Source organism: Melospiza melodia, chromosome 8 (genome assembly GCF_035770615.1).
Source record: "Melospiza melodia melodia isolate bMelMel2 chromosome 8, bMelMel2.pri, whole genome shotgun sequence".
NCBI lineage: Eukaryota > Metazoa > Chordata > Aves > Passeriformes > Passerellidae > Melospiza > Melospiza melodia.
This window is the reverse complement of record NC_086201.1, coordinates 29,815,013-29,842,662: the sequence shown is the minus strand read 5'-3', so window position 1 is coordinate 29,842,662 and position 27,650 is coordinate 29,815,013. Positions and strand designations below refer to the sequence as shown.

The window sequence follows — 27,650 nt, the reverse complement described above, 5'->3', positions numbered from 1 at the left end:
GGTTGAAATGACCTTAAATATCACCTAGTTCCAAACCCTGCTATGGGCAGGGACACTTTTCACTAGAGCCCCATCCAGCCTGGTCTTGAGCACTTCCAGGGATGGGGCAGCCTGTGCCAGGGCCTCACCCCTCACAGGAAAGGATTTCTTCCTGCTGTTGAACCTGAACCTGCCCTCTGTCAGTCTGAAGCCCCCAGCCCTTGTCCTGCCACTGCATGCCCTTGCTGCTCTGGCTGAAATCAAAGCAGCTCTCCTTTCACCAGAGGAGAAAGGTGCTCCATTAGCTCCCTGGAAATAAATCATTGCTCACAGTGACAAAAATTCACACACATTTGTTGGTAACATATTTTGGAAAACATGCTCTTTGTCACTGAGCTAGCTGCAGTTCTTAGTCACATTGTTGAGAAAATGCAGTTTTCGTACATTTGAAGGAACTGAGTTTGATACTCTGTGTTTAAACAGATGGAAGAGAAAGTTATACAGAGGGCTTGCAAACATTTGCATTTTACAAATGTTTGTATTTGCATTTTTCAACATAAGCAGTTTGAATGAATTCAAGTCTGACAGCTTTCAGTGCGTAATCCACTATGACGTTTTGTTAATGAAAATCAAAATAATTACATTTGTAGACTGAAGACAATCTATTTTTTAAAAATAGAAAGTAAATGTAGGGTCCTCTTGTCTGAATCTGCTGAAGTGATAATGTCACAGAGTAAAGAATATTTGGAAAGTGTTTCATTTCCCTAGGACTGCTTGATGCTTTTGGAAGTTTTCTCAGTCTTACAATTTTGAATGGCTCAATAGTTTTTTCATTCAAAATAGTCCTGGAAATATCAGCCTTTTAGCCTTTCAGGTTTTCATTCACATTCGTTGCCAAGAAGAGTTTGTTACTGCATATAATCTAACAGGGGTTAATACCTAGGTATTTCTTTGGTTGTCAAAAATCTAAGTGAATTGAAAATACCCCAGTGCTGTGAGAAGGACTGTGCACAGATTGTGTCCTAGCAGGCAGTGAGGGTCTTTGATTGTTGCAGGCATTCACTTACCCAGCAGCGTGAATTCCTCCTATTTTGGGAGGAATGTTGTTTTTCCATCCTCAGCTGAGAACATTTTGATCTTGTCACTGGTCAACAAAAGTTTGATCCCCCTTTTAAGAAATATGTGAACAGTTGTTTTGGGTTTTTTGGCTTTTTTTTTTCAGTAGTGGCACTTACTGCACCTGTCAGAACCAGAAACATGTTCTCCAAGGTAAAATGCTGCCTTACTGAGTTCCCAGTAACTTGCTGCTGTGTAAAATATGTGTCAGTACTATTTTCATTCAGTATTCTGTGTACTTAGCACAAATCCATGCAGAACTGAGAAATCATGGATCTGAAGAAGGATCTGTATTACCAGCCAGATGACTTGTCACAATTAATCAAATACCTTTCCTACCCTCAAAAATTAAAGGAGCCAGTAGCAATCTGAAGTCTGCATGAAGTTCCTCTGGCTGCCTCCTGGGTACCCAGCTGCAGGTCAGGGCTTTGTACTCGTGCTTGTTGTTATTGGACTGCTTTCCTGGTAAAAGTCCTTTAAAATAACACTCCCCTGGGGGCTGCGCAGCTTGCTGCTTGCACTCTGATGGCAAGAGGTGATGTTCCATATCTTGCTTTAGTTAGGCAAATAATTTAAGTATTAGTATTTTGAAAGGAAAGGTATTTTTGTTGTTTTGGCTCAAAAGAGAAGGAGAAAAACCTTGTCAGACAGAAAAAAAGATTGTTTTGGAGTCTTGGCAGGTGGTGGTGTGTCAGAGTTATCACTGAAAAAGGGTTTCTTCCACTTGAGAAACCAGAATTGATTGACACAGGCAACTGTTGGCAGCATGAGAAAATGCATCTTTCCCAGGTAGCACGTTCACAGACGTTTTATCCAACAAAAAGCCATCCAAATGTCAGATTTAAAATGAAAGCTGAAATATCCTTCGGTTCTTTTGGACAGTGTGTAAGAAGGAGAAATCAATTTCTTGGGTCAGTTTTGAACTGGTCTGTGTTGTAGTTGAAAACCTGTGCTGATGAGACTCTTGTCTGTTGTTCAGGTGATGTACCAGGTGGAAGGATTTGTTGACAAAAATAATGATCTCCTGTACCGTGACCTCTCCCAGGCCATGTGGAAGGCCAACCACTCCCTTATCAAAGCATTGTTCCCAGAAGGAAACCCTGCTAAGATCAACCTGAAGAGACCACCAACAGCAGGTTCACAGTTCAAGGCTTCAGTTGCTACCCTGATGAAAAATCTCCAGACAAAAAATCCAAACTACATCAGGTACATTCCCCGGTGCCAAAGATTTGGTCAATTTGTTTAATGAGGTTTGTAGTATTTGAGGGGTCCCCAGGATGAAGGAGGAATTGAGAATCTGGCTCCATGTTCTTAGAAGGCTAATTTACTATTTTATGTACTTATATTATATTAAAGGATGCTGTACTAAAACTATAGTAAAGAATAGAGAAAGGATACTTACAGAAGGCTACAAAGACTGATAATGAATCTCGTGACTCTCTCTCCAGAGTCTGACACAGCCTGACTGTGACTGGTCATTAAGTTAGAACAATTCACATGAAACCAATCAAACAACCACCCGTTGGATAAACAGTCTCCAAACCACGTTCCAAAGCAGCAAAACGCAGGAGAAGCAAATGACATAATATTGTTTTCCTTTTTCTCTGAGGCCTCTCAGCTTCCCAGGAGAAGAGTCGTGGGCAAATAAACAATTGAAATATATGGTTTAAACTCACCATCATAGCTGTTGGCATGTGCAAAGAGACGTCCCTTTTGGTTTTCCTGCGCAGGTGCATCAAGCCCAATGACAAGAAGGCTGCCCACATTTTCAACGAGGCGCTGGTGTGCCACCAGATCCGCTACCTGGGGCTGCTGGAGAACGTGCGGGTGCGCAGGGCGGGCTACGCCTTCCGGCAGCCCTACGAGCCCTGCCTGGAGAGGTACAAGATGCTCTGCAAGCAGACCTGGCCCCACTGGAGAGGGCCGGCCAGGTAGGCAAACAGCAGTATTCCCACCTGTCCCAGCTGAAATCCCCATCTTCCACACATCCTGAGCTTTTAGTGGTTGTGCATGCGTTGCAAAAGGAATATAGTGCAGGCCTTACTGAGTTGGGTCTGAGAGAATGGGTGTAAGAGAGAGATACTGCAGTGGATTCAAAATAACTGGGAGGGCTGCAGTGGTCAGGAGGGCACTTAGCTTTAATGACCAGCTTTCAAAGTGTAAGGACACTCATTTTGTTGAAGGCAGCCATACAATCTTCCTCTGCCCTTTCAGGAATAACTTTACATAATGATTGGGGAACAATTATGAGATAATGCCTCTTGCAAATCAGTTATATTAAATAGATACTTTTAAATTGCATAGTATTCACATTTTATCCACATTTTATTTTATACAAATAATACCTGGGATGGGCAAATAAGCTTCTATTATTTCTTTTTACATATGGCCACCAAAAGCAAGATTTAAATATCTTTCATAATTGATTAACATAGCTACAATATAAGTCTTTAGGTTATCAAGAGAATGGTGGCAGTGCAGTATTGGTAACAATAGCATTGCAGTAATCATCACAAAGGTCTGCACAGTTCCACTTCCCTTTTTTCTGTTGGTGTTCATAAAATGCATTTGATGAGAATGGAACACTGCCATTTGTCAAACTTGTCAGTCTTTGTTTCACATTCTGACATTAGTGTGAAGCCTTCCTTTTTCCTTTCTTCTGTTTTTAAGCAAAATAATTATAGATGTAAGAGGAAAAAATAGGCTGTTGCTGATGCTGTAAAATAAAATTTGGTCTTTTTTTCATCAAATTATTCTGAGTCTTTACAGTGATTATTCTTGCCTTTAGTGGAATAAACTACTGAGTAAATGAGTTGGGCTTTCAATCTTCTTATGTCAAGCACTATTTAAAAGTTTAAAATATGCTTTCATATACCTTCCATAAATTAGGCTGTGAATATGTAAACTAAGGTGTTTTAGAGCTGGGGGTCATGTATGTTAAGCTCATTTGCTCCTTCTTAGGGCTGGAGTGGAGGTGCTGTTTAATGAATTGAGAATCCCTGAAGAGGAATTTTCATTCGGTAGATCAAAGATATTCATCCGCAACCCAAGAACAGTAAGTGAAAAATGCCTTCTGCAAAATCAAGCCCTCTCTCATGAGGACAGCATCATTCACTACCTGCTTCCCACAGATTTTTCTCCACGCAGTGCTTTGATGTATTGCTATGACCGTAGCATAAAAAAAAGGGATTTTTAATGTTAGGCCCATTAAAATCAATGTGAATCAAGATTCTACGATAGCTGTCAGCCTTAATTTGATAGAATTTTTGAGCAGTGACTTGTGACATTGTATTTGCTACAAATCTTGTTGGTGTACCTGCCTGTAGCTCTGGAGATGAATAAAACAACGTGTGACTGAGGGGGGACTTGAGTAAAGAGGAGATTTCTCTTACAAGAGCTGTGCTTATGGGTTTTTTTCCTTGTCTCTTCTCTCCTGCTGTTTTTCTTCCAATGTCAAACAAAACCCTGCAAACCCCCACACCCAGCTCTTCAAGCTCGAAGACCTGAGAAAGCAGCGTCTGGAGGACTTGGCCACTCTGATTGGGAAGATTTACAGAGGCTGGAAGTGCCGGACTCACTTCTTGCTAATGAAAAAATGCCAGGTCGTGATCGCGTCCTGGTACAGGAGATACTCAGTAAGATACCATCCTTACTACATGGGGAGGGGTTCTCTTCATTGTTTAATGCATATAACCTTCATGGGATATTTTTCCTCATTATGCACAGGGAGCTGTTGAAAGAATTCAATTTTAATAGTTATGTACCAATAGCAGGAAAAAAGAAAATTTAGTTTAACTGCTTGCACTGTGCTTGTTTTTAAAAAAATTTAAAAGCTCGCCAGAATCCTTTCACTCTGGGAGAGCAGGATTCTCTGGCTCAACTGGGAAGTGTCTTTTTCATTCAGCTAAAATGCTGTGCTTCCCAGCACTTACAGCACTCTCAAAACATATGGTTAATGTGTAAAAAATGTTCAGTAATATACATGTGCAGTTCTGTGGAATTCAGTCATTCCTAAGCCTTTTTGTGGTTTTGCCTTATTTGGAACACTTGCCTTAGACTCAAAAATGCTGCCTGTAGGGGTTTATTTTAATTGTAACTCCTAAAACTCATAATTTGCTATCATTATTGATACAGTTCATCCCAAAGCAATTTCAGTTCTATGTGTGGACTGGGTGTTCTGTGCCACAAACTGAGCAGCACTAATACGCGACTCTTTCATGTTTTCTTGGCAGTTAGTAAATAATACTGACTTACTGACTGATAAAAAAGATTTATTTGTTTTTAAAGCTACTCTTGAACTTCTCAGCTGCATTTTGTTGTTGCTAGAGAACAGCACAAGCATATCAGAAACCTTGATGAAACACAGAAAGTCTTAAACTGCAAGTGGCAAAGTTGACAAATCCCAGTTTTTCAGTTGACAAGCACTTCTGTTTGTCCTTTTGAAAGCCATCAGTGTTTGGTTCACTTCTCTTGGATACTTACAGGGAAGTATAGATAATTTGGAAAAAGTGTGACTGAAGCATTCTTCTTGATTTTAAAAACCCTCTGACTTTGTGTGACTGAAAGCCCCGTTCCTACCAACAGCATAATTACAGAATTGCATTGTGCCCATATGGCTTCATTATGATCTCACACAATCTTAATGAATTTTAAATGGACTTACTGCAGCTGGACTGGCACAGCTTTAAATATAAAGAAATAAAAACAAATAAATGACCAGGAACTGCTGATTTCTTAACTGCAATTGGGCCACTGGTGAAACATGGCAGCAGTTGTTTTTTTGGTGATGATAGAGATCCTCAGCCTCTTCACATGGATGGAAGGCACCATTCTCCTAACCCAACATGACTGGTAGGCACTGTGCTTTGGAAGGTTGCATGGGAAATCCCTGGAATGAATAAAGCTTTTTTGAGTAACTCCTTGTGCTGGAGGCTTGACTGGAGGATTGCAGGCACTTGTCTGTCTGTTGCCTTGCAGGGCATGACAGAGAGCAGCTGTGGCATGAGGGTGGCCCAGAGGGGACTCCCTCAGCTTGCTCACAGATATTTTCACTGTCACTGAGTGGGCTGAATGTCAAGTCTAAAAGCCGTGCTGCAAAGTCTGTCAATTTAGTATTATACTAAACACTGGGCTACTGGAGAACTGAGCTTTTTAGAAGGAAAATGCTCAGCTATCCAGGAAATTTATTGCTCAACCTGGCATACCTAAATAGTACTCCAACATCTTGGCTAGGAATCCATGGTTTTCGGTTTTTTCCTCTTCCTAAGTTATCATCAGCCATAGTAAAGGCACTGTGGGTAATAGGAAGAGCACATGTCTTATGAAAAGGTGGTAAAAAGCTTAGCCTACAAACCTGAGTATGTGTGACAGTTTGTGTGCTACTCTGGTGGTGGGAAAGACAAATAAAGCTCTTACTGTTAGCATTTAATGTGCAATTGTGCTGCTGACCATGAACTTAGTGTTTCTGTAAACAGAGTGACATTGTCCATGCAGCATTGTTGATGTGCTTTGTTTCCCCTCGAGTTGAACACAGAATCTACACTCTGATCTGCTCACTCAGAAATTGTTCACTTTTTACATTTAGTACTTGTCTCCTCAAGCATATTGTCAAATGTTAGTGATGAAAGGTTTATTATGCAGTGTTTAACAGACATAATATTCTGTTCTAAACATCACATACTTATTTCCAACACAGCAACAAAAGAAATACCAGAAGATAAAGAGTTCAACTATCACAGTACAGTCGTACATCAGAGGGTGGAAGGTGAGTTTCCTGTTACTGCAGCTGTCTCAGTTTGGAGAGGTAAGGAGCAGGTCAGAAAACACTTTCCAAGTGCACTGAGCCTCCTGCCTGTCACACCTTCTCTCCTTGGAGCTGTGGCTGTGCCATTGTTAAACACTCATGTTTGCTGCAGAAGAGGTGAGTTCAGGATACCTGGATGTGCTGCCTGGGCTATAAATCCCTGCAAACAGTGCAAGGGGGGACCGCACTAAACCACTGGGTTATCCTTGAGGCATTTTCTGCCAAGGAATTGAGAAGGCCAGCAGCTCCAGAGAAGGATGCTCTGGGGCTCTGCCACTGGCCTTAGGACAACTGTAGTGCTGGACTGACTTGGAAGAAACAAGTTGTGGTTGGCAGTTATTTTATGCTTAATAGGATTCTCAAAGAATTAATCATATTGAAAGCAGGATTTAAATAAAGAGTTTGGGTTGCCTGGGCAATTTATTACTTGGGTTAAATCTTCAATTCTCCTCTGTCTGCTTAGTGGAGGAGTGAAAGTGTACTTGTGTTGAGAAAGTAGTTTATTGCTGTGGGCTTGTACTCTGCCTCAGTTTGCCACAACTTCTTCCCTGAGAGGTTTGTGTTTTGTGAAGGGAAAATCATGCATCCTAGTAGATATTTAAGGAATGATGCTTTAATAGGAGGTAAAAATGACATAGCTCACATGAAAGCAGCCATGATGCTCAAAGCAACTACTGCTGTCCATCTTCAGAAAAAAGTAATCCTGGGCTTCTCTATTTTCTTAGTAGCCTTTCTTCACCCTGCTAAAGGTGGCTTTCCCCTCTAGTTAGAGAAATAGAACTGCCTCTAGTTCTGAAGTCAGTTCCCTTTCTGTCAGACAGGGAAGGAAGGGGCTGCAGTTAGTAGCTATTGGTGTAAATAGTGTCTCCTGTCCAGAAGGTTTTAAAGTTTGCCAGCAATAAGGTAACGTGATTTGATTTTGCTGTTTTTTGGATTTTTACTTTGTCCTTATGATTTTGTTTCAATGAGTTAAAAATATCCTTTCAATGTAACTATTGATGTGCTGTCTTTTCCCATGAGCATTATTTGAAGAAAACTGGGTTAAAAGCATCATCTCGAGTTATGGTTTTCTGTTTGCCATTGGAGAACAAGCTCTTTTGCAGGAGTATTGTGCATGAAAGCCTGGTATGACAGCAGCCTTTAGTGTGACCTAAAGCCAGGCAATTTACTTAGGATTTATTCTTTATTGCACTCTAAATGGATCAGACAGTTACTGTATGGAGAAAAAAATATTGTTGCCATTGTGCAAATAGACATATAGATATCCCAGGTAATGCAGCAAATTGGGAGAAAACTGAGCAGTGAACCAAGATCCCCCAACCTGCCACTCCCAGCCTTGCAGCACAGAATCCTCCTTGGAGCAGCAAATTTTAGGCTGGGCAGCATTTATGAATGTCTTTGCTTGGGGATTTGGAGGCAATATTTGTTTGGTTTTGCCTAGATTTACAAGTTGCAGTGCCCTACTTCAAAAATATTAAGAGCTAGTTAGTCAAAAAGAACATTTTAAATTGTTTGCAGGCTCGGAAACAGCTTCGGGAGCTGAAGCATCTGAAGCGTTGTAATGAGGCTGCCACAGTAATTGCTGCTTACTGGCATGGTACCCAGGTAAGAAAATGGCAAGAAACCCTGCAGCTGTGTGTCCCCACGTGGAATGAAGAAGGATATCCCTCAGGATAGTGATCTGGGAATACTGTCGGTGCCCTAAACTGCTTTGACTGCTTAAACTGGTTTTTTTTTTTGGTTTCTCTTTGCTGCTAACATGTCATAGCTGGTGCAGTCTGGGAAGCTGGGACACGCTTTAATTTTTGCTATTTGTAGTGACTGGTTACTTGCTTTCTTTCTTGCACCAATGGGAACTTGCAGTAACCTTTTCTTTCCTAAGCTTTTCTATATCCCCTTTCCAAATGCATCACAGGCACGAAGGGAACTGAGACGACTGAAAGACGAGGCTAGAAATAAACATGCTATTGCTGTTATTTGGGCTTTCTGGCTTGGATATAAGGTACTTCATGCACATATCACATGTCCCCCCTTCATTGCTCAAAAACATCAGCATTTCATCACTATTTCATAGTGAGAATTAATGACTAATACAATTCACTCTTAAATAATAGAGCATGATCATCGATTCCTTCCATCTCCATTCATGCCACACCTAATCAATCTGATAGCATTGTGTATGCCAGTTTTTTGTAGAGTAGGAAATACTTTGCATGGCAACCAAGTACAGGTTTGCACTAACAAGCCATTAGACTAGATTAAAAATGACTGGACTGCAGTAATCTGAAATTAGGAAATGCATTTAACTACATGTCAATATGCAAAGTGTGGTTTGTGGGGGAGAGAAGGTTGGGGTTTTTTGCTGTGTTCCTCCCCATGCCACCAACAAGTGCTTTCAGTGACACTTAGTGATCCAGTTGAGATTTTCACCACTTATTATAATCTGTACCCTGGGCAGTCTTCATCTACAAGTTCAAACATTATTAAGTTTCATTAAATTCTAGTTATGATTGGTTTAATTGATTCTCCGGCTGTGATTTGCACCAGTAAAAAAAATTCAATGACCACAAGTAAAGCAAAATTTTATGAGCTGATCTTTTAGCAGAAAATGATGTTAGTTTGCAATTCTAAACTTACAGCTCTAGAAAAATCACAGGAATTTCAGCATCAGCTGTTTGTTTTCAGAAGCAAAGTCCCACTGAAAGATTCTTGCTAATCCCCAGCCTGTAGCTGCGGGTTATGTGAACATTTGAAATGCTGTTCACAAGAGGTCAAAAATATATTGGTTTCAATTAATTTATTCCTAATTTAGCTGAAAACCATAAATGCATTAGATTTCAAACATTTTTCAGTTGTTATTTATGGTTTTGGGTGTGTTGTTAGAACACCTTGCCAACTGGATGGAGAAATGTGCTCAAATTACATCTGGAGTATAATGCTGTGTTTGACCTTTGCTATTTTGGTATAAATCTATTAGATTTCCAGCAAAATGGCAGTCCTGGGAATCCAAACAAACATGTAGAGAACTTTCTTAATACTAGGGAGTCTTTGGAACTTTTCAGCTCTAGCTTGATATTTAGGAAATGGTATAATTTCACAGAAACACAGTTTCCTCTACATTTGATTAAACAGAATACATAGAGAATTTATTTTGTTTTTAACCAGAGTTCCTTTCACCAAAATATTGCTCAGTACTGCAGAAGAGATATTTGTTTTCATAGTTTTAAGATAGTCCTTTGAACTAAAAGATAGATCCAGTGGATGCAATACTGTTAACCACGTTAAAATTCCTTATTTAAATGTTTAGTAGATTTGGATAATTTTTAACATACTTTAATAGTTATTTTTATCAACTGGCTCACAGGAATTTAGTGAATAATTGTCTCCTTTTTCCTTAACTATAAATAATCTAAATATAATAATATATATGAATATAAAGATAATAATCTAAATTGAATTAAGATTAGAAGAATAATTACAGTCTCTGATAAGAAAGACAACTTGTTATTGATGTGATCTTTTATCTTTAAATTGGGGAATATTTAGAACAAAAATTTTTAAAGTTATCATCAGAAGTTTCTTGCTTTACCCAAAAAATCCCCACAAACAAACAAAAATGAAACAAGAGTGAGCCTCGAGTACTCAGTTTCCTTCCTTTTCACAAGGTAGACAAATACTTAGCTTTGCATAGCTCTTGCTTTTACACTGCTGTGCAGTAGGAGCTTTTCTGCCAAGCAGATGAGTGAAAACATAATCTCTGAGTCTACATCTACTGCACATTAACCTTTCCAGCTGCACCAGAAGAGCATTACTGGCACAGGCTGGAACTGCTGCTGCACAGGTCTGATAGCTTACAGCTTGACAAGTGCAGATACAGGGCTACAGCTGCTCTGACTGAGCCTGTAATACTGGAACTCTTCCTTGAGTGTTTTCATCAGAAAACTGAACAAAAAATGTGCCGGTATCTCCTAAAATGCGACATTCTGTTAAGTTGCCCACACATGCCTCAAATTGCTTTCCTAAAATGGAATGATTGATGAAAGGTAGGAAGGTACATGAGGAATGCACTAGGTTTGATGGCTTTACCCCTAATTCCACAGACAGACATTTTAACATGGAGATTTTAACATGGCTGGAGATGATTTATTTTTTTTTTAATACATAAAGATCAAAATAAAAAATAACCTGCAGAATAAAAGCCCTTATTACAATGCTGGAAAGTCACCATGACACATAGTTTCAGAGCTGATTCTGTCCTGCCCAGGCACTTGCCAGTGGAAGAAGTGACTAGATAGTGATATTTTAGTAAATCTTGATTTTCACGTGCATCACTTTGATCGTGAAACTGCAGGCCAAGCCCTCCCATCAGAATCAACTCATGGGAGGTGTGCACAGAAGAGCAGAGGCTGGAAGGGCTGACAGTGAATAACAGGGCTGAATAACAAATTCCCACCTGTGCATGCCGCGCCAGCAGCAGCGGAGGCCTTTGGAGCCTCTCCGTGGCTCCGCGCGGCTCCCGTGGCGCGTTGGGCGCCCGAGGCCGAGCGCTGCTCCTCCATCCACCCCTTCCCTGCCGGGTGTGGGAGCGGCGTTGGCGCTGTCTGCTCCGGGCTGTGTCTCTTGTTCACTCTCTGAACCTTTTAGGCTCGGAGGGAGCTGAAGCGCTTGAAGGAGGAGGCTAGGCGTAAGCATGCTGTGGCAGTCATTTGGGCTTACTGGCTTGGACTGAAGGTACTTTCTCCAACACTCCCCTCTGTCAACGTCAACTCAGTGGAGCGTGGCACACCTTACTAACAATTAATAAACGAGCAGTTGTGTGGGCTCACTAGGAGGGATGGTTTTTTTTACACATTGTTTAACTTTGTCATGGACTTGGCTGAAAGTGTCGTAAATGAAATTGCCTCACAGCAACATTGAGGCATTGGGGGATTTTTGTCAGCAGTCACAGGAAGACAAAAGCCAGATAAAAGGGACTCTATTACAGTTGTTGACTTTAAAAACTGACCTACCTTGGCAAAGGTCCTATCTGGAATGATTACAAGGATGTATTTTCTTGTTGTGACCTCTGCTTGTTAGAATGGGAAGTGGGGTGGAAGTGTCTGACTCTCACTGCTGCTCACAGTAGACCCCTGATCCCAGCCTTGAGGAGGGCAGGGTGTAAAGCCAGTGGTCATGTCCTGTTGCATCCAGCAGCCTTTTTGGGGCCTGGCATTGCATTACCTGTGGCTTGTGACAGCCATAGATTCCTAGAAAAATTGAGATGCACAAAAGTGTTTTGTTTTCCGTCCCTTGCTTTCAAGGACTGGTTGGCAAAAGAAAACACATCTGTAATCTGGAAAAATGTAGTTCTGCTCTGTAAATAGACTATGAAAATGGCATCTTCAGATGTTTCAGGTCTGTGCCCAAATGATTTACGTAACACAGTTTTACAGATGCAGTCCTGAAGAACTGCAGAAATCTGAATCTATTTGGTTTGGCTGGGAATGACTTCTGCTAACAGGGATACTGTAGACTGGAGGGGTATGAAAGGAACAATTCACTCGACAATGCAGAGTTCAGGTCTCATATTCTTGTACTTACCCTGACAGTGATGAAATGGGAAAAATAGTTAGAAAACATATAATTATATATAATACATGTTCATTTATAAATGAAAAAAAAATCCATTGCAATGCATACATGGAAACCAGAGCTGGAAAATACAAAGGAGCCATTTTAAGAAGTCATTCTGCAGATCAGAATCACACTTTAGGTACTACTGCCAAAGTAGGTCTGTTTTTATGATTTTAAAACAAGGATATGTCCCTCCTGAGAACTCAGAGGCCGTTTTATATCAAACAGCAGCATTTAAATGCAAGCTGATTTCTCCAAAACCTTTAAGGCACATTACAGCAGGAATACATTTCTGCAGTCTCTGGTTTTCAGTGAGTTTGTTAAATAGTGTAAGCTACATTTCCAATTTCCATCTCACCTGAAATACACAGATTTTTCTGAATAAGACTGTAGTCTGTCATTCCAATATATCACTGTTACCACAAGTAGTTTGAAGGCAAAGTGTTTTCACCCATGACATGTGAGGCTGAAGAATTAAAGTTGATAAAACCAAACTTGTGAGGGTTTTTGTTTTTTTTTTTTTTAATTGTATGCCAAGTAGATTTTAATAGCATTTGTGGTACTTTCCAGATTTAGGCTTTTCTGGAGCAGCTTGCATTTCTCAGTGCTTGCTTTGCAGCCTCCCTGCAGCACCAATAGTATGCGTGGGTGTCTATTAGTCCCTTTCTTCCAAATTAATTTGCACACCTTGCAGCTCGCAAAGAATAATATAAAGCAAGATCATTAAGGAGAATCTATGGTGAGATTTGGGATGATTGTGGTTGGAGTGGCTTTGAGTGTGTTAATTACCATCCCTGAATAATTAATAAAGGATGTACTCTAATTACAGAGCACTAAGCCTTGCAGAAAAAGAGTGAATAAGAACTCTGATATTTTTTTTCTCATAAAGTGTTGAGGAAAAAAATATGCACTGAATGGAATTTGCATGGAATGATGATAGCTGAATGCTGCCGGTTTTGTTGGTGCATCTTAATGTGTAATTAAGCAAAATCTGTTTACCTGTGGGTGTATTTGTCCACAAATGGTGACAGATTTTTGCTTTCCAAGTGCTGGTTTATCTTAAAATGCATGAATTTCTGTGAGGCAGAAAGGGGTAAATTTTTTTTTCTGTAAATTGAAGGGGATTTTATGCTACGGGTTTTCATTTATATTCTGGTTACAGAGAAGCCAGCAACACTTAGTGAGTTAGCTAAAACCACTAAATTTTGCTCTGGGGTAAATTATGCAAAGCCACGATGTTTTCCCTGGGTTTTGCCCAAAACCCATAACAGGTGTGTTGCAGACTGTGCCAGAGTTTGCAAAGAAATTTGAGGGATGTTTCAGCTGACTTGAGGTGAGCCTGGGTGTCACATAAAACTGCAAACCAGTTGGGCTCTCCCTGACTGCCTTTTCTGAGTTTTGGTCTATGCTAATTAGCACTGATAAAATACAAAAGGCAAAACAAGTACTCTAAAATTTGCACTTCCAAGTATGTATTAAAAATTAATATCACCTGCAAAAATTGTTATGATGATTACTTTTTTGATTTTTTTTTAATTTTATTGGTTTTCAAATAAATTTTGGCAGCAAATATCAAGCTTGCTGACATTAAGCAACCTTTGTGTTGATTCTCTGCTCTTACCAAGCACCAAAATCTTATTTTTCTTTTGGAATGAAGACTACTTGTGTGAAAAGAATTTTCTCATGCACAAGTCTGCTCTGCAAAAAAAAAAAACCCTTTTTACAATAGCAAGCTCTGTATATTAAGAATTTTAAAGGAGAAAAATCTGAAAAATTCACCAGTTAACTCTGTAGTTAACATCAAATAAGTGTCACTTCAGGCACAAGAAAATGGTATCATCACTGGTGATGCCTCACTTTTTCCAGTCCAGCTTTATGCAAAAGCCTTTTGAAAATAGATTCATCCTGTGAATTTGACAATATTTAAATAATTTGCCTTTTTGGAGGGAAGCATTTTAAATTCCTTGATAAGTTTGCAAATAATTGCGCTCAGGTCAGCCGAGGTATCTTTCAGACATCGTGGCCCATGGTCTGCTTCACATAATTTAAGTGTAAGCAGATGATGTTCCCATCTCAGGGAACCCTTTGCATGTATGTGTGCTTGTTTTAATGTTTTCTACCATAGAGCTTGTTTAAAAAGTACCTGTGCAAACAAATGCATTCTTTATATTCATTTTGAGGGTTTGTTTAACTTTCCAGGTCCGTAGAGAATACAGGAAATTCTTCAGAGCCAATGCTGGAAGAAAAATTTATGAATTTACCCTTCAGAGAATTGTATGTATATATCTGTAAAAAGTACATGTACATTTCCTGTGTTTTAAGTTTTTATTTTCTATCAAATGTAGCTGTTGTGTTATGATAGTCTTTGTAAAAAAATGTCCAAGCACATGGAAAAGTGACAAATTAATATTCTGGTATTGTAGAGAAAGGATAGCGATAATGTTTGGAGATATAAGAATGGTACTAAGTATTTGCCACTCTTCTGTGATACCTAAATGTGCATTTCTCAATATACCTGCCTTTAAAAATCCATATTGTGGTTTATGAGAGCTGAGAGTTGCAGTTTGGTAACTGTGCTTTTTAATCACAGAGCATCTGCTTTTCCTTGCAAACTTCAATAACTCTGATATTCTAACGTTAATAAAACATCTTGCTTCAATTTTATCACAGATGCAAAAATACTTCTTGGAAATGAAGAATAAGATGCCTTCTTTATCACCAATAGATAAAAACTGGCCAGCGAGGCCTTACCTTTTCTTGGAATCAACTCACAAGGAGCTAAAGAGGATTTTCCATTTGTGGAGGGTAGGACACATTCTGGTCCAGTCTGTGCAGAACTTCTTCCCATGATTTTCAACATATTGTTCACAAAGGGTCTATTTTTAGGATGTGTTTCCTTCGATTTCAGCCAGGATAATTTTATTTCTTTGGAAGGAGTAGGTTTTTTGATCATTGCCTTGGCCTGTAAGGGATATAACTATCCTGGCTGCTCCTTTCTGGGGCTAGGCAGAGAAGTTTGCTTCCTGCCATCAGCCCGTTAATTAATAGCTTGTAATACTTGTGTCCATGGCCAGGACTTAGACCAATGTTGGAAGTGCTGGGTGGAATTTTTTACTTATGAGCTGTGGTTAGCTGAAATTTGTTTTGGATCCTTGGACGGAGAGAACAGCGAGAATCTGTACGAGTGCTGATGGGATGTTTTACTGATCTTGTGGGCCGTGTTTTCTGTGAATTGTCAAGGAACAGTTTTTCTTTCTGAGCCTGCAAAACTCACCCTGTCAGCTGTGTCTTTTTCTTCCTCTGCCTACATAAACTTCCAAAATTGTGGAACTGTATGCATATTTTTGTGAACATTTTTAGCACACTCTTCCGATGAATGGGTCTCATGGATTAGGCTCATGTTCATACTTACAGGAGATGTTTTATATATTCTTTCTGATGTAATTCAAAAGTATCTAGAATGGGTGAGGAGATAAACACCTCCCCTGCTTGTTATCAGTGGCACGTAGGATGGAGCTGAATCACTTCGGAAGCATACAAAGAATGTGCATCTTGAGCAATGAGCAAACATTAGTCTGTGGTGCTGTGAGATTGGGAAAGATGATTTTATGGTTTGTTTAATATATCCTGTTTTGTAGTGTAAAAAGTACAGAGATCAGTTCACAGATCAGCAAAAGCTTATCTATGAAGAAAAACTGGAAGCAAGTGAACTTTTCAAGGACAAGAAGGCTTTATATCCAGCCAGGTAATGACTGATTCTGCTGCTTTTAGTGTACAAGAAATTCAATATCCTTACACAGATTTGGGAAACTAAGCAAGATTTCATCTTGAGCAGGAAAGTGCATTTTCCTTGCTTGACAACTTCCCTCCATCATTTGCCTTTACCATCCTGAAAACTGATCTCAGTTAGAAGCAAACTTAGATGTTGTTACAGCCACCAGTCCTGTGATAGCAAGAACTTCTGCCCAAAATCCATGGTGGCTTGTTGTTCTAACCCTCCTTGACCCACTTGTGCCTTACAAGTTTGGGGAACTTGCAGGTGGGAACAACTTTCACCCTTTCCCCTCATTGCCTTCAGGCTGTTTTCTGCAATAATAAAAGTAGAGTGAGCTGGAAGGCTGTAAGTGACAATGTCACTCACTCCCAGGTGAGCTGTGCTGGGGAGCTCTCCTGTGTTCAAACTTAAAGTAATTTAATAGTTAGATACACCGGTGCATATCTTTTTGCAAAGAAACTTAAAAGAAATTTCTGTTTCCATTTTTAATTTTTTTTCTTTTTTTTTTTTCTTTTAATAATGTGAAATCTCTGCAAATAAGTATTTTGGATTCTCAGATTATTGAGTTCTTTCAAACTGACAGATTCTTGTCATTCCTATCTACAGAGCCAGCATTATTCAAAAAAGTGCAGTAGTATCTAATTTTATTTAAGGAATACACTTCTTTTGCTATGCAGTAAAACTAGCAAAGAGAGATATGATGTCCTTTATATAAGTTGGCTTATACTTTTTGAGTGAATACAAGTTTATAAATTGTGTTTTTTCTTGAAAACAACCATCTTGTCCATCTCGAGGGAGTTTTCTCTTAGAAGCTGTAGTTTGAGCTGAGCAGGAACAAATAGAATGAGAAGCAAGGTTCAGCAGAGGGAGGAACAGGAGTCTGCAAGAGTTTATGGGAACAGTTCCATGCATGGACAAGCTCTGCTTGTTGTTTGTGTGTTTCCTTGGTTTTGTGTCATTTTTTTATTGAGACATTTCCTGTTTTCCTGTAATGGGCTCAGTGTACATTTCTCTTTTTTTCCCCTTCAGTAGATCACTTATTTAATGGCTATATATGCTAGCTTGTGGTTTATTCCTTATTTGCTTTGGGATGTCTTTTTATGCTGCAGGGAAAAGAGAAAGATGGGGCCTTTGGACTTTCCTATGAGCAAGCAGGTTTTCTTAGGTTTTAGTCAGTATGCATCTGCTCAGCATAGAGCTCCTTGGAAAGGAAGGAATTCTCTTTAAGCCCATGGTTTGATACTTTTTACACCAAGGCTGAACAATGAAATAACCTACAGCAAAATACATACACAGATATTTTTAAAAAATTTATATCCATATATATATTTATATATGTATATATATGAGAGTCATTTTTATCCGAGACATTTTTAAGTGGTATATGTGATAAGGGAACTGTTGATTCATTTTAGTTTTAGCTATGACTTGTCATCATTTGGTCAGGGATGAAGTCCACATGGAATCTACTCTTTTGCTGACTATGGTTTCATACTGCTAATTAATAAAAACCAAAAAACCCCAAAGCTCCAACGTGGTGGAAAGCTGGAATGCTTTCCCTGCCCTGCATTCATTTAGAAACATTTCCATCTCTTTTTGTCTGGTATTCAGAGCTGATTAGCTCCTACTGTTGTTTTGTTGGTTTTTTTTAATAGGCCTAAGGGTAGAGAAAATTACTGTATAAAGTTTCTGATTAATTAGTATGATAATGGTTCATAGGATGTGGCTAATTTTCTGTCTGCAGTATAATTATTTAAGGAGAAAGAGGGACTTGTGGGTACTAAAATTCCAGTGTCCTTCCTCCTCTTTCCCATCTCTCTGTGTGCCAGAGATGCAATGGCAAAGGCAGTGGTGTTCCACATAATGCACTGGTTTCTCCTGGGCTCCAGTCTTGGCAAAGCTTTGCATTAATGCTTTGACTGAAGTTAAATCACCATTTTTAAAGTGATTTGCAAATGAAGCAAGCAGTGACAATTCATCAGTTCTTGGTCTGTAGTGAAGCCCTTATTTTAACACCCCGAGGTGTGTAAAGATGGGGGAGTTTGCAAGAGCAGCAGATCAGCAAGGAGCTGCTGCATGTTTCACAAACGCAGCAGATCTTGAAGGCAAGTTCATGTCTGTCACTGAAGTCCTGCCTGTCAGCATCAATAGCGTCTCACTCCTACTGGGGTTTTATTTTCTGCTTTCACAGAGGCTCTCACTGGGTGATTTCAAATTACAGTTGACTGCCCATGTAAGGATGTTCACGTGTCTGATATCCACAGCAATTGGGCCCATTTTGGTGATAACTTTCCCTTCATTCACCATCACTGAAAATGATACTTGGTGCATCTCCTCACGAGGCCTGTGCTGGTGTCAGGTTTGCTTCTTGCCTGGGGTTTGAGTTTAACTCGTGTTCCCTTTGCAGTGTGGGGCAGCCGTTCCAAGGGGCTTACCTGGAGATCAGCGAGAACCCCAAGTACAAAAAGCTCAAAGATGCCGTGGATGAAAAGATCATTATTGCAGAAGTTGTCAATAAGATCAATAGAGCCAATGGGAAGGTAATCACATGCATTTGATTTATCCAGAAGGGTAGATCATTTTTGGCACAAATACATTGAAAGCGAGACTCATAATAGTCTGAGGATTTTTTAAATAATGCATATTTTTAAGGGCAAGACTGGAAATGTTGGTTTTATGTAACCTCTTTTCAATTTACATAATGATTACTAAAATCTTGTTTTGTGGTTTCCAGTGACTTTTCCAAACAAAAAAGGTATCTCATCAGCTGGTAACAGACTGTATTGTGTCACAACTAAATGTAATCTCTGTACTCGGCTAAGATCTTCTATTTGCCAATTAAAGAAAATAAACATTTGGAGAGTATCTTACTCAAGTGTTTAGAAAACTGAATTTTTCAAAGTCCATGCTGTCAGTCAAGCTCTGATTATCAAATTTTATTATCTTTTAAAATTATGAGTGGCATACTCTGCTAGCTTTACCTGTCTTCCAAAGCTCTTTGGAAGGAAGAGGCAAGTTTCTTGTATCATTTGAATAAAGCTGTTAAATATGGGGGGTACCTTTTTATTCTGCCAACATAGAACACATTTTGCATTTAAATTATACTTATTAAAACAGGAAGTATTATTCTGCTTTAGTAAATGTAATTGCTTTCACCGTATCTGTCTGAATATTAGAAGCAGTAGATGTCAGCTTCTCAGATGTAGATGTCATTTGTGCATTTCCAGGAGTGAAATTAGGTTGCCCATTGTTGATGCCAAGTTAATTTTCTGGTTTAGAAGAAACTAATTAAATGAAGACAATATCTTTCCTGTATTTTCATAGGCTACAGCTCTCAAGATTAAAAAAAAAAAATGAGCTATGGTTCTATGTGCTTAAGGCAGCTCCTTCTTAATTTTAATAAAGATTTTATTCTTTTAAAGTTTACAGGAGAAAAATGTGTATGTGGATTAAGTTCTCATTTCTCTTTCTTACTATTTTCTAAGACAAATTTAAGAACACGCATTTTATGCTTTAAAAATATTTGTCTTTTTAAAATAGGAATGCTTATCCTCCTAAAGGGTAATTCCAAGAGATAAAGGGAGGAGAACATAACTCTGAAAAGTACTTAGGCGATTTGTGTTGCTCTGCATCATCGTTTGGTGAATAATGCTCAATGTAGAGACTTAGTGTGTGATGATTTTCCTGGAGATTTAAAGAGCATAAGAAATGAGGTTATCCTGATTTGCATAGTTTCAGAGTTTGACTTTCAGAATTTTACAGCTGTAAGCCAGTAATTAAAGGAACTGTTTATACCTAAGCATATGTGCCAAAATGAGCTAAGCTTCTCAGTCTATAATTAGACACATAAATAAATCTGAGCTGATTTTAACTGATCTGCAGCTTTTACTGAACATCAAATGTTCACATTTGCTAATGTGGGCCAAGCTTTTTAACTCTGTGAACTCCTTGGAGTCTTAGTAGGTGCTCAGTGAAAACCATCTCTTCCTCACGTGGACAATGATCTGCATTTTTGCATTTTCACAGGCTGCATCCAGGATTTTCTTATTAACCAAAAACAACGTTCTGCTCGCGGATCAAAAATCTGGGACTATCAAGTCAGAGGTTCCACTGGGAGATGTTACCAAAGTGTCCATGAGCTCCCAAAATGATGGATTCTTTGCAGTGCACCTCAAGGAGGTTTGTTACCACTCCATCACTAAATAATATGTTTTGTGTGCAGTGATGTGAAACCTGTTTGTTAATTATCTTGTAGCATTAAACCAGAGGGGTTTAGCTTGTAGGCTTAGAAATTTATTGAACTTTGCCATAGCTGAAAAAACCTTTGATTTAAAGCTACTGAAGCCAAATGAGAACAGTTTATTACATTATGAATGATCATTTAACTGTGAAAATCAGACTTCTTGTTTCACTGCAGTCTCTTCAGGATCAGAGTTTTCCACTTGTAATATGGTTCAGGTGCCTTGTGCCAGTGCTTTCCTTACATATACTGGTAGAATATTTCTCTCTTCTTTATGGGATGCCAAGAAGTCTACATTGAGACACAGTTAATTTGTTACTCAGTTCTAAAGAGCTTAGCTCAGTGCTATATTTGCCTCACTACACTGTAACCATTGCTCTGCTAAAATCATTAAGCTGGCATCTGTATTCTAGCCTAAATGAATTTGAAGACTGTTATATACAGTGTCTTTTCATACTCACTGCCATCATCCTAATCCTGGTGTTGGTAATTTGCTTTTGTTCCTTTCCACAAGTATTGGAAGCTTGCTGTGATGTATCCAGACAAGGGATACAGAAACACTACATTTTGTAGGAAAATGAAGATGACCCTCCTTTAGGACCAGAAGGGATTTTTTTTTCACTTTTCTCACCTGATTTGTAGATTATTTGGGTGCAAATGGTATTTTGATCCTATACACTGCACTGCAATCCCTATTTAATTTGCAAGAAAAAAAGATTGATGTTTCCTTAAACTGGGAAGAGAAGACTCCTTATAAACCCTCCTGCTTGGCTGCCATTTAACCACACTCAAGGTTTTGGTAGTCCTAACTGTTTTCCTTCCTGTTTCAGGGTTCAGAAGCTGCCAGCAAAGGAGATTTCCTGCTCAGCAGCGATCACCTTATTGAAATGGCCACTAAACTTTACCGCACTACCCTCAGCCAAACCAAACAGAAGCTCAACATTGAGATATCTGATGAGTATGTTTCTTGTTTGCTTAAGAGTACATTTGCTTCAGTGCAGCATGCTAAAAAGTCAAGTATCTGGTGTCAGAATAACAAAACACTGTTGTGTAGCTAATACTTCTTTTCTCCTGACAGAATACTTGTAAAGAAGGATCCAGTTTTCAGTGCGTGCTCTTTTATAGTATTCATTTTGGCTTTTACGTCCCTGAAAGTCATTACAGAAAATGGGCTTTTGTTAAAGTAGTTTCAAACAGGGCTGTGAAGCACAATTGCTGCTGTAGAAATAATCAAGAGTTACTACATTTGAGAGAACAATTTTGCATGTGACTGAAAAGTTCACAGATTACTGTGAGATATTTATAGATTAGAGTGGACACTAGGTGCCAAGTTCTTCTGAAAACAACCCAGAAAGAATACAAAGCCTGTCCCCAATCCAGTGTAGGTTTATGAAGCTCTGTCTCTCTTGTGAATTTGTAACAACCTATTGTTGGAGGGTTTTGGTTGTAAAAAAGCTTTGTTTAATGAAAAGTCTGCATCTCAAAATAATATTTATTTCTGATTGAGACAGTTTCAGATTTTGGTCCTAAATAAACACTGCGGTGTTTTTAGCTATGGAATAATGGCATTTTTTGTGAGCTCCTAAAGTTTGCTGAGTAAGAGTCTCCCACTTAGTCCACCATTGCCATGTGCCACTTTTGTTCTGTGAAGTGGCCCCTCTTTTCAGTAATGTTGATTAGGTGGATTTATTCACTTTGAATAAAGAAGAAAAATTGGAGCCCTTTAACAATGGTGAAGTAAATTTCCTGTACGCAAAAACTGAACCATTTTTTCTGGCTACACCATGCTGTGTGTGTTCTAGAGTAATGATAGTGGGTACAGTTTGTATCTGTTCAGATTTGAGGATTTATTAAAAGGCTAATTTTGCTCTTTCCTTGAAAATAAAATCTGCCATTTTCCTTTGTTCTGTTACCAGATGTCATTTAATTTCCTCAAGAGTATGTGGTTTTTAGTCTCTAAAAGAGTGTGGCTATCCCCAGTAAGTTTCTAGTTTAAGGGGGGCTACAAAGGCATAAACTACTAAAGCTAAGTTTAAGCATGCATTGCACTAGTCTGGACAGCCTGCTTGCCTTAGGTCTGGAAAACAGCCTGCTTTCAGGGAGTCTTGCTTCTTGGGATGTGGTTTTTGTTTCTTCTCTTGCAGATTAAAAACACTCATGTGTGTACTGCTATTGAGTTTATCCAGACTAAATAATTTTAAGCTGTTCACAGTCCCATCTGTGCTGATGATGAAGTAGGAATCTTCTCCCTGCTAGAGTTTAGACACAAGCACAACTAGGGATTGAGGAGAAGATGTGGCCTTATTTTGACTACTCTGCTTTTTGGGAAGAGAGCTGATGTAAGAGTGCTGTTGATGCAGGGCTCTGTTGAGGAGGAGACACACCATTCACAGGCATAATGTCGGAACAGAGGCTGTAGGAAAATGCAGCATTGCTGACGAGACAATAGCTGTAGGAGCTGCACACATTTTTGGGGTGCAGCTCTTAGTGCTGCACCCCAGAAATGCAGTGCTGAGCAAGCTCTGAGTGCCTGGGCTGTGCAGCAGGAAAGCAGGACCCAAGGGCAGCTCGGCTCAGCAGAGGCCACTTCCTCCCCTGAGCTCTGCCGTCAGCTTGATTTGTGGCTTCCGGCTGCAGAGCAAATTCTTTGAAGTTTTTGGCCTCTGCTGGAGGACTTTTTAAGGATGCTAAAAGGGAAAATCGGCTGTATTACAAAGGACTTTTTAGGTCAGCAAGCACTGCATGTGAGCCAAGAGGCAGCACTGCCTTGCTTATGGCTTTTAATCTCACTATCCAGATCCGTGAGGGGTTTGAGGCTCTGCAGGAGCACGTTGGGTTTTTGTGGTGGTGTTTTTTTTTTAAAAACAATTCTCCACATTCAGTGAAATTTCCCTTCCAGTAAAAAGTGAAGAGTCAAATCCAGATTAATTTGCCCTGAACTGTAGAAAATGTCTAAATTTGGAGATTGCTGGGCAGGAAGTGACTTTTCCCAGTTGCCGAGCAGGGGGCTATAAAAGGCTGACTAAGGATTAGACATATGAGAGCTGCTGAAATACCAGATGTAATAAATTAAGCATAAATCAAGAAGAAGAGAACTCCCAATGTTGCTGCAGAAGTGTTGAGCTTCCATGAAAACAGAGAAGTCCCTTTGGCCAACAGTGAAGTAGTTGGAAATTGTCTTTGCTGCATTTCTGGTACAAGAGAAATTCTGTTTCAAACTGCTTTTTTTCTAAAGGAATAGCAAACTAACTTGTAAAATGTCCACAGTTATAGGCCAATAGCAATCATTAAGAGATACAACCTGAAGGAAATTCTAGCCATACCATAACCTATGGCTTTTTTATCTATCCCCCAACTCTTTATTATTAATACAGAGCTGAAAATGATATCTTTTGGAGTGATGCTTAGAACCAACAGGAAAAGGCTTCCACTCCTCGTGTTTCTTTTTTTTTTTTCTCTCCACACTTAACTGAAGTTTTTACCATTCCCTCTCTTAGGTTCCTGGTCCAGTTCAAACAAGACAAAGTGTGTGTGAAGTTCATACAAGGCAGCCAGAAGAATGGCAACATCCCAACATGCAAGCGAAAAAACAATCGGCTTCTCGAAGTGGCTGTCCCTTAACTGCAGCTGGTGACTCTCCCTTTCATGGACTTGTTTCTTTGTAATAGTGCAATTTTAGTGGTTTGGTTTTGCTATTTTTATCCTTTTCTGGAGCTGTTGATGGCTAATAGCTTTAGAAACCCTTGGCAAAACATTGGATCGATCGACTTTGAAATCTTTTTGTTCATGCCAGAGTTTTAACCCTCAAAACGCAGATTTTTATCCGGTGAGGCATTTTTACCAGCTGGCACATATCTGTCATACAACCAATCATTCTCTTTGTTTAGCAGCCATATTTTAGTGCAGCATATCATAAACCCACATATTAATGGTAACTTACTCGTATTCCTTAGTCTAGAGATCTGTTTAACAGGAATTATACATGGCCTTGATGCTGGGTGGCCATTTGTGCCCAGTGTCCTTTTATCCCAAGCTGTCCAGGTGTCTGTCAGGCTCCTCACGTCCTGCCCCTGTGCAGACCAGCAGAGCAGAGGCTGATAAAACAACTCCTGCAGCTCACACCAGGACCTGTGTAACTCAACCTTCCGGTCAGTGCAGCACAGAGACATCTAATTCTGCAAAATAGAAGGAATAGATGATTGCACAAGCAGCTACATGCATAATTTTATAGTTAAACATGCAGAGATTTTGAAACAGCATTTTTAATTAGGTCAGATGTTTTTAATGACTTTATAAAGTAGAGATCAGCAGAATTAAAGAAGCTTTTTCTTTTTTTCACAAAAGCTATAAAGTTCAAGGCATATTTTCTGTTCTGCAATTCTTCTTTTAAATTATGAGTTAGGATTAGAGCCTGAAGAATGCAATAGTATTCATAACACAAGTAAATGCTAGTTATTTAAACAGTTAGTTATCAAGTGAAAGGTTTGAGCCTTTCTTTTAAATATTGGCATGTACAATGTGCAATAAAACATACGTGACATTTTGTGAGATTATTTATAATACACTTTTGTGTGGAAGAGAGCGGATTGGTGCAGACTGCATAGACAATGTAGGGGTTAAAATAGATCTGTGTTGTTAATTTGCAGTTTATAGAGTGTACACTACAGTTGTCAATTTGGGAAGAATACTTAAAATTAAAAAAAAAGAAAAAAAATCCTTAATTTGGGGGTCTGTATATAAATTGGTATTATGGTAATAAAACTGTTCTAATTCTGTGCTGTTTGGTACTCCTATGTTATAACCATATTTTTGTACTCCAAACTATTTTATATAACTCGCGTGCCTGATGTAAATGCGTGCACAGAAAATACAATCAAGGGCCGCATTATAAACCTTCAGTGTAACTGATTGCACTTAATCTTTTATAAGCCAGAAGCATTAGCTGAAATCCTTGAGAGGAGAGATGCTTTTCCAGAGGGAAGGAACTGCTCACGTGAAGGGTTTGTGGGATGTGACTCTGTGATTTGTGGAGAAAGCGCCTTGTATTTTTGCAGCCTGATATAGGACAGATTAAGACCCTGGCTATCTGATGTGCAGTGCTGGAAGTCCAAGCATAAATAAAAGAAAGAGAAAGAAAAGTTCAGAGTCTCCTTCCTCTCCCGGTGGGGATGTGATGTAGCACTCGTGGTGGTGATGTGACGAAGGCTCCTCTGGATAGTTCAAGGTTAAAACAGTGTTTAATGCAATAGGTGTTCAAGTGCTAATGGTTATTAGTCTGAAAAATACAACTGTTTGGGTTACACCACCCTCTGCTTTGGGATTAAATGGTTTTCCTATGATTTGGGTACAAAGCAGTTGTTTTAACAGGATGCTTCAATGTTGCTGTTAAAAGTCCATATGTGTGACTTTGAAAGGTGGGAACAATCAAAATATGTATTTCCCAAACTGACAAAAAGCTGCCTCTTCCTCATAGTTGTAGTTCAAACCCTTCTTCTGGTAAATGAGTCAGGTTAATAGTTTAATAAAATTTAAATAATTTTATATGTATTGCAATTACAGATGCTTGCGAAGGAGATTTTCAAATTGATTTGTGATGCAAAATTATGGTACTTGAAAGGAATTATTCCATTGCCTTAAGAAGGCAGCACATAATGATGACAATGTGGCATTTAAAACTCCTAAATCCTGTATTAGAATTTCTGCTTGGGGAAGATTGGAGATTTGGTTAAACTGTTCACTCTCTTGGAAACCTTACAGTAAGAACCGCATGAAGAAAATTATAAAAATTAATTCAAAAAATTAAGGAAAACAAACATTTGAAATCGGATGTAATTCTGTAGTTTCTTGCAGGTAAGAAATGGGAGAGTGTGGATTAAGAACATCTGGATATGTGGCCCATGAAACTAGGGTATTACAGGATAGTATTATGATTTTTGTCCCATCCCAGTATGCATCCCTTCTATTTTATTGACCTTTGCAGCAAGTCATAATAGCCATACCTGCAAAAGACTGGAAGAGGGACAAACTCCTCACCTTGGTTTCTCTTGTTTCCTTTCTTTTTCTGGACTCCAACAATTTCTACCTTGCACATTAGCTGGTACTTTGTGACAATTATCTTTTGACTCTTGAATACTTCTCAATGTACAGAGCAAGTTTTGCTGAACATGAGTTATTAGATAATGCTCAGAGAGCCATGGTATCTTGCTGTTTAGATTTAAGTATCTTGGATGTTGAAAATAAAAATGCAAGGTCACTTAACTACCTAGCTTTTATTTTTTTTGTCCCTTTCTTCTGTTTTCTTTTATCACTGTCTGTCAAATGGAGTTGTAAAGAGAAGAGTATTCCTCCTATGGTGCTAACCTTACTTTTGCATCCTTTTACTTTGTAACTGCTATTCTTTCATCTCAAATCTGGGCAAGGATCATTAAGAAAAAAAAATAATGCATGATGCTTTCTAGAATCAAATAAAATTCTGTTCTTAGACCTATATTTTCTCTATATCCGTATCTTTCTTACTGTGAAAAGAGCAGGTGACTGGGTTTTAGATTAATTGTACACAACACTGGTGTGACATGAAGAAAGAAGAAATTTTTATTTTGTATGTGATTCCTTAAGAGGCAGCCTCAGTGATTCACAGTAACATTTTTCAGTCCTTTCCTCATCACAATTTTTGCTGAAAATTCTACAAAATCAACTTTTCTAACATTAGGTTTTAGACCAATTTGCCTGAGAACAATATTATAGCCAGTTAAACCTGGTTTTTAAAAATGGCTTTGTGCCCCAAACCTGTCGTATTCCATGTGTTATGTCTTGTGATCTGTTTCCTCTCCTTTTGTGCTTAACAATTCTATCCTGATTGTTTTTTAATATTTTTGTTCACCATACAAATTATGGAAGAAACTAAAATGTAAAATCAAGAAAAGCATATTCAGTTTTGTGTTCCTTTCCTTTGGCAAAATGAAAGCCTTTTCTATGCATTTCTGGGGGGGGGAAAGGAAGACTGAATTCAAAATTTTTATGTGAAAGGAGAAAATTTTCCCTCAGTCTGTGTAAATGTCACTGTTAATTCTTAAGTTTTTAGATCCTTAATCTTGAAGAACACATAATATTTTCCATATTCTGTA

General features: G+C 38.9%; 1 protein-coding gene across 5 annotated transcripts in view; it reads left to right on the top strand.

The window, feature by feature from the left end:
- Nucleotides 1-26,784, top strand: part of MYO1B (myosin IB) — a 107,575-nt gene extending 80,791 nt beyond the window's left edge. For 3 of the 5 annotated variants that reach the window (XM_063162493.1, XM_063162492.1, XM_063162496.1), the window contains 15 exons: nucleotides 2,075-2,301; nucleotides 2,826-3,026; nucleotides 4,057-4,150; nucleotides 4,581-4,730; nucleotides 6,791-6,859; nucleotides 8,417-8,503; nucleotides 8,814-8,900; nucleotides 11,543-11,629; nucleotides 14,711-14,785; nucleotides 15,182-15,316; nucleotides 16,150-16,256; nucleotides 18,694-18,826; nucleotides 20,313-20,465; nucleotides 21,357-21,484; nucleotides 24,024-26,784. In XM_063162493.1, the coding sequence (XP_063018563.1) occupies nucleotides 2,075-2,301; nucleotides 2,826-3,026; nucleotides 4,057-4,150; nucleotides 4,581-4,730; nucleotides 6,791-6,859; nucleotides 8,417-8,503; nucleotides 8,814-8,900; nucleotides 11,543-11,629; nucleotides 14,711-14,785; nucleotides 15,182-15,316; nucleotides 16,150-16,256; nucleotides 18,694-18,826; nucleotides 20,313-20,465; nucleotides 21,357-21,484; nucleotides 24,024-24,147 (1,857 nt within the window). In that variant the 3' untranslated portion in view covers nucleotides 24,148-26,784. The remainder of the gene's footprint in view (nucleotides 1-2,074; nucleotides 2,302-2,825; nucleotides 3,027-4,056; nucleotides 4,151-4,580; nucleotides 4,731-6,790; nucleotides 6,860-8,416; nucleotides 8,504-8,813; nucleotides 8,901-11,542; nucleotides 11,630-14,710; nucleotides 14,786-15,181; nucleotides 15,317-16,149; nucleotides 16,257-18,693; nucleotides 18,827-20,312; nucleotides 20,466-21,356; nucleotides 21,485-24,023) is intronic. The other 2 variants (XM_063162494.1, XM_063162495.1) reach the window with 2 other exon arrangements.
- Nucleotides 26,785-27,650: the final 866 nt, after the last annotated feature.